This window comes from Barbatula barbatula (assembly GCF_947034865.1).
Source record: "Barbatula barbatula genome assembly, chromosome: 13".
NCBI classification, from domain to species: Eukaryota; Metazoa; Chordata; class Actinopteri; order Cypriniformes; family Nemacheilidae; genus Barbatula; species Barbatula barbatula.
In genome coordinates, this window is record NC_136776.1 from 17,959,730 (window position 1) to 17,965,991 (window position 6,262).

The following is a 6,262-nucleotide window of genomic DNA, read 5'->3' on the forward strand; positions in this document are numbered from 1 at the left end:
TTTTACTGTACGTAAATAAAATTACCTTCAGTTGTCATATTATTGGAAATAAAAACTGCATTCTTCATAATTTTATATACCTTTTACTAATTTGCAACGCAACCGTTCTGGACTAAAGTGAACTTTACTACGACATTTGAAGTGTACAAATAAAGACAAAGAATCGATTTGATATATTAAGTCCAAAGTTTGGCCATAAACAAACAGACAATATTAAACCCTGGTTTTTCAACCCCATGATATATCTTATTTGGCTCATTTAGATCTTGGCAATGGCTCAGCAGGAATACAAGAAACTTAGTGACAAATTCTTCACATACAAAGGTGTCATGATTCCGCCATCATGTCATGTTTATTCTTGGTCTTGCAGCGGAGTCATGGCATAGCCTTAGGTTTTGTGTGAGAAAGACATGGCTTTGTTTTGATTCTGACCTGCCATGTGCTTTCTCGTGTCTCGTCAGTGTTTCCCGCCCTTTTGTCTCGTTAGCCTTCCCATTAGTGTTTCATTACCTTCACCTGCCCCTTAGTAATTATCCTGTGTTTGTTCCCCTATTTAATGCCCTCTTGTCTATTGTCTTGTGCTCGTTCGTTGTACTGGTATGCTTTACTGTTTCATGCCATGCCATGCCATGCCATGCCATGCCATGCCATGCCATGCCATGCCATGCCATGCCATGCCATGCCATGCCATGCCATGCCATGCCATGCCATGCCATGCCATGCCATGCCATGCCATGCCATGCCTTTGAGTTGTTAGTCTAGTCAGTCTGAGTGTTCTGTTAGTCTAGGTGTTTGTAGGAGTAGTAGTAGTAGTAGTTCTTGTCAAGTGTGTGGTTAGTTCAGTTTTATTGTGTACCCTGTTTTGTTACCCCCTCGTGGGTTTTTGTTTTGTTCCTGTGTTGTCTATTAAAGTCCTTGTTAACCCCTTCATCCCTGTTTTGCTGCCTGCACTTGGGTTCTCTGTCACAGTTCATAACACAAAGGAATGGTGTTTCCTATAGATGGGACGAATGATCTTACCACAGATATTATTGACAGTTTAAAGGATTTTGACATAAGAGATGATGATGTCTTTGCTGTTACCTTCCCAAAATCTGGTAAGTGACTGTAGATGCTAAGGTGAAGTTAACAAAGTTTATTCATTTTCAAGAAAGTCGACTTTAGCCTGATCATGTTTGTGTTTGGTGCTAAAGCTACAAATGACTTTGAAGAAAATTCCCACAACTGTTCAACGCTGTCGCCGTATATTTGTAAGGATTTTGTAACAAAGTTTAGAATAAAGTGATGGCTATAATAATGTTTCTTCATGTTCTCATGTCCTCTTTCTTAGGTACGGTATGGACCCAACGTATAATTACTTTACTCTGAGGAAGATTTCCCTGACAAAGCAAATGAAACCACGTACCATCAGATGCCTTGGCTGGAGTTTCGGGAAAAGGACGTGGATTATGAGTCCCGTCCATCTCCAAGACTGTTCGCGTCTCATTTACACGAGCACATGGTGCCAAAAGGATTGGAAGCAAAAGGAAAAGTACGCATGTAATAATCTATACATTACAGTGACTTGCCATTGCTTTCTACTGCATCACTTTTTTCTTCCTAGATTATCTATGTGATGAGAAACCCTAAAGATGTCTTGGTGTCTTATTTCCATTTTGCCAAAAAAATTAAGAGCTTGGAATCTGTAGAAAGCTATGACGAGTTGCTGGATAAGTTCTTCACAGGATGGAGTAAGATCCTTGCAGGACTTTACTTGAGATATGTGCATCATTGAGAAATGTATTATTGTTTAAGGTTATGTTTTTGGTTTAGTGGTCGGTGGATGTTGGTTCGATCACATCAGAGGATGGATCTCAAACAAAGACAAATACAACATCTTGATCCTGACTTATGAAGAGATGATCAAGGTGAGAACTGTTTGGCTGGTTACTCATTCAAGTATTACAAATACTTTAATGCCTTCATCTTTTCTCAGGACCTGAGATCCGACGTTGTGAAAATCTGTGAGTTTGTGGGGAAGAATCTGTCAGATGAAGCGATTGATAAAGTGGTGGGAAAAGCCACTTTCAGCAACATGAAGACAGACCCCAAAGCCAACTACGAATTCCTCCCTGAGAACGTCACTGACCAGCCAAAAGGACTTTTTGTTCGAAAAGGTCAGAGAAAATAGAATAACCAAAAGTTAGGGTATCATAATAATAAAGTTATTTTTATGTTTTATTTGATCACTTTTTAACGGTGTTACAGGAACAGTTGGAGACTGGAAGAACTCACTGACCGTAGCACAAAGTGAACGCTTTGACCAGGCTTACTACGATAGAATGAAAGATCTTCATCTGGAATTGAACTGGGACTTACATTGAAGAAATAATGTGATGAAATGTTGAGTCTAACATGTAGCCTGTTTTCGACCACCAGAGGGACTTTCTCACTAGACAGTTTTAATAAATGTCTAATATAATGTGCAGCCGCAGAAAAAATAAGAGACCACGCCAGCCTTTACTCAGCATTTCTGTGTGTATTGTGGCAATTACAGCGGCTGTTGAATTTTATCAGAAACAAACCTCGAGAATGACATAAAGTCCCCCAATAGCAATGTTAAAGACTGAGAGAATGCAAAGATGGATGAGACGCGCGCGTTGGCAGAAGTTTCTTTTGGTCTTTGCACGATGGCTAAGGAGGACATGTCCATGTATCGGTTTCTGGAGGGCAAGTCCCTTTGGCCTGAAATCGAAGAAATCCAGAAGATGGAGACGGAGCGGTTGAGAGCGCTAAAGAGAGGTCCCATCGCAACAAAGTTGCATCGTATCTTCTGTGAAGAGCATAAAGAAAATCTACCCTTTCTAGACTGGTTACATGAACCTGCTCGTGGACGTCAATGGATTGATTGGCGTTATCGGCGTCCTCCGATTCCATCTGAGGAACGGTCCTCGGTCGAGGAGGGCCCGCTCGTAGAAGGTAACCAGTGTTGCCAACTCCTCAGTAAGAAAAGTAGCTATTGGCTGTCCTAAAAGTCGCTAGAAGTCGCCGAATGATGTCATCACATACTTTGCATAATTGACCATGTGCATTGTGCATGTAATTGTGATGGACGCTGTAGGAGAGAGGATTTTTCCTACTTTATCCGGGCTTGGGACCGGCAAAAGTGACACAAAAGAGACATTTTTTTAAAATTTGGGTTGGTTTTTAACCTACAACAAGACATAGTAAAACATGAACATTTTTAACCATACATTTTTTTTCTTATGTTTGGTTTTTAACCTTATGGTTTACTTAGGAGCCTACAAAAGTCACAGTAAAATATGAAAATTTTTAACCATAACATTTAAAAACTAAATGCTTACACAATCTAGATTAACAAAATTTAGACTGAGACATGATGAGCTAGCAAGCTAATTTATCTTATGTCACAGAGAGGCACACACACAGTGGACGAGAGTAAAGTGACTGAGGTTGTGAGAGGATTTATTTTTCTGCGGTGATTTAATTAGTTTAGACAAAGAACATTTTATATTTCATGCTGAATTGTAAACCCGGGCAGGATCAGCCGGCGGCGGCTTTCTGCACATGCGCGCGATCATTTGCAGTCTGGACGCGGAGGGGTGAACATCTCCTGCTCTGACTGCAGCCGGGGGAGGGGCTGCTTCGCGAGGACTGAGCCGCCTGTGAGTGCTTTGGTGCGGGCGTGCGGCTCAGGGCAGCACCCGCTGCTCGTTGTGAAGATTATGCCTTTTACTAGTTTGCAACGCAACCGTTCTGGACTAAAGTGAACTTTACTACGACATTTGAAGTGTACAAATAAAGACAAAGAATCGATTTGATATATTAAGTCCAAAGTTTGGCCATAAACTAACAGACAATATTAAACCCTGGTTTTTCAACCCCATGATATATCTTATTTGGCTCATTTAGATCTTGGCAATGGCTCAGCAGGAATACAAGAAACTTAGTGACAAATTCTTCACATACAAAGGAATGGTGTTTCCTATAGATGGGACGAATGATCTTACCACAGATATTATTGACAGTTTAAAGGATTTTGACATAAGAGATGATGATGTCTTTGCTGTTACCTTCCCAAAATCTGGTAAGTGACTGTAGATGCTAAGGTGAAGTTAACAAAGTTTATTCATTTTCAAGAAAGTCGACTTTAGCCTGATCATGTTTGTGTTTGGTGCTAAAGCTACAAATTACTTTGAAGAAAATTCCCACAACTGTTCAACGCTGTCGCCGTATATTTGTAAGGATTTTGTAACAAAGTTTAGAATAAAGTGATGGCTATAATAATGTTTCTTCATGTTCTCATGTCCTCTTTCTTAGGTACGGTATGGACCCAACGTATAATTACTTTACTCTATGAGGAAGATTTCCCTGACAAAGCAAATGAAACCACGTACCATCAGATGCCTTGGCTGGAGTTTCGGGAAAAGGACGTGGATTATGAGTCCCGTCCATCTCCAAGACTGTTCGCGTCTCATTTACACGAGCACATGGTGCCAAAAGGATTGGAAGCAAAAGGAAAAGTACGCATGTAATAATCTATACATTACAGTGACTTGCCATTGCTTTCTACTGCATCACTTTTTTCTTCCTAGATTATCTATGTGATGAGAAACCCTAAAGATGTCTTGGTGTCTTATTTCCATTTTGCCAAAAAAATTAAGAGCTTGGAATCTGTAGAAAGCTATGACGAGTTGCTGGATAAGTTCTTCACAGGATGGAGTAAGATCCTTGCAGGACTTTACTTGAAATATGTGCATCATTGAGAAATGTATTATTGTTTAAGGTTATGTTTTTGGTTTAGTGGTCGGTGGATGTTGGTTCGATCACATCAGAGGATGGATCTCAAACAAAGACAAATACAACATCTTGATCCTGACTTATGAAGAGATGATCAAGGTGAGAACTGTTTGGCTGGTTACTCATTCAAGTATTACAAATACTTTAATGCCTTCATCTTTTCTCAGGACCTGAGATCCGTCGTTGTGAAAATCTGTGAGTTTGTGGGGAAGAAACTGTCAGATGAAGCGACTGATAAAGTGGTGGGAAAAGCCACTTTCAGCAACATGAAGACAGACCCCAAAGCCAACTACGAATTCCTCCCTGAGAACGTCACTGACCAGCCAAAAGGACTTTTTGTTCGAAAAGGTCAGAGAAAATAGAATAACCAAAAGTTAGGGTGTCATAATAATAAAGTTATTTTTATGTTTTATTTGATCACTTTTTAACGGTGTTACAGGAACAGTTGGAGACTGGAAGAACTCACTGACCGTAGCACAAAGTGAACGCTTTGACCAGGCTTACTACGATAGAATGAAAGATCTTCATCTGGAATTGAACTGGGACTTACATTGAAGAAATAATGTGATGAAATGTTGAGTCTAACATGTAGCCTGTTTTCGACCACCAGAGGGACTTTCTCACTAGACAGTTTTAATAAATGTCTAATATAATGTACAGCCGCAGAAAAAATAAGAGACCACGCCAGCCTTTACTCAGCATTTCTGTGTGTATTGTGGCAATTACAGCGGCTGTTGAATTTTATCAGAAACAAACCTCGAGAATGACATAAAGTCCCCCAATAGCAATGTTAAAGACTGAGAGAATGCAAAGATGGATGAGAGTTGTGAAAAAAATCTGGTTTATTTAATAAAATATTCCATTTGAATCCCAACATACATGTAAAAACATCAGTAGGCCTAATGTGTTGTTTTAACATGAATATTTCTGTTCCCAGATAACAACCGCTTTAATATTAGCCAAAATTGTAACATAAATATCTCTTTTATAGGTCCAGTGTATGATATTCACGGCATCTAGTGGTAAGGTTGTGAATTGACCCTTTGGATAAGATACTTAGATACTGTTGCTACTCAGAGGTGTCACTGGGTTCGTCTGGTAGGCATCCTCTGTGTTTGGGGAATAAACGATTATAGAAATACATAGCTTACATACCTTTCCTTGCTATTATCAGAGAGACATCTCGTGAGTTGTGTGTCCGATCCCACTTTCATCACATCCATTACCCCGTGTGAAAGATCAGATGCCTTTGGGCGAGGTGCTGCTGTTTATGTCCTTTTTATGGTTCCCATCAATGCCAGAGATTAATGAAAATAAAATGTACATGATGTTAAAGTTGCAGAGTACATTGTGTGTTCGTTTACTTCATAGTGTTTTAGTGATGTTTAAGCTTTTGATTGTTTAAAACTGTTCTTGCATACAATAAAACATACAGTGCCTTTCGTAAGGTCTGTCTAACATT

General features: G+C 39.7%; 1 protein-coding gene and 1 pseudogene across 2 annotated transcripts; both read left to right on the top strand.

The window, feature by feature from the left end:
• The first annotated feature begins 211 nt into the window (after nucleotides 1–211).
• Nucleotides 212–2,463, top strand: LOC306902666 (amine sulfotransferase-like; annotated as a pseudogene). Its single transcript, XR_013788342.1, has 7 exons — nucleotides 212–324; nucleotides 984–1,097; nucleotides 1,331–1,531; nucleotides 1,604–1,730; nucleotides 1,813–1,907; nucleotides 1,976–2,156; nucleotides 2,248–2,463. The product of XR_013788342.1 is annotated as an amine sulfotransferase-like (transcript).
• A 1,153-nt stretch (nucleotides 2,464–3,616) lies between these two features.
• On the top strand, nucleotides 3,617–6,134 carry LOC306902661 (amine sulfotransferase-like). Its single transcript, XM_079471421.1, has 7 exons — nucleotides 3,617–3,665; nucleotides 3,913–4,087; nucleotides 4,321–4,523; nucleotides 4,596–4,722; nucleotides 4,805–4,899; nucleotides 4,968–5,148; nucleotides 5,240–6,134. Exons 2-7 carry the CDS (start codon nucleotides 3,922–3,924, stop codon nucleotides 5,353–5,355), a joined length of 888 nt encoding a protein of 295 aa, XP_079327547.1. The 5' UTR covers nucleotides 3,617–3,665; nucleotides 3,913–3,921; the 3' UTR covers nucleotides 5,356–6,134.
• Nucleotides 6,135–6,262: the final 128 nt, after the last annotated feature.

What these genes read in the sequence shown, in the direction of transcription:
- LOC306902661 (XM_079471421.1), top strand. Translation starts at nt 3,922, where the DNA reads ATGGCTCAGCAGGAATACAAGAAACTTAGTGACAAATTCTTCACATAC. An exon ending in TGTTACCTTCCCAAAATCTG is followed by an intron (nt 4,088 to 4,320) that starts GTAAGTGACTGT and finishes CCTCTTTCTTAG; the next exon opens with GTACGGTATGGACCCAACGT. An exon ending in AGGACTTTTTGTTCGAAAAG is followed by an intron (nt 5,149 to 5,239) that starts GTCAGAGAAAAT and finishes ACGGTGTTACAG; the next exon opens with GAACAGTTGGAGACTGGAAG.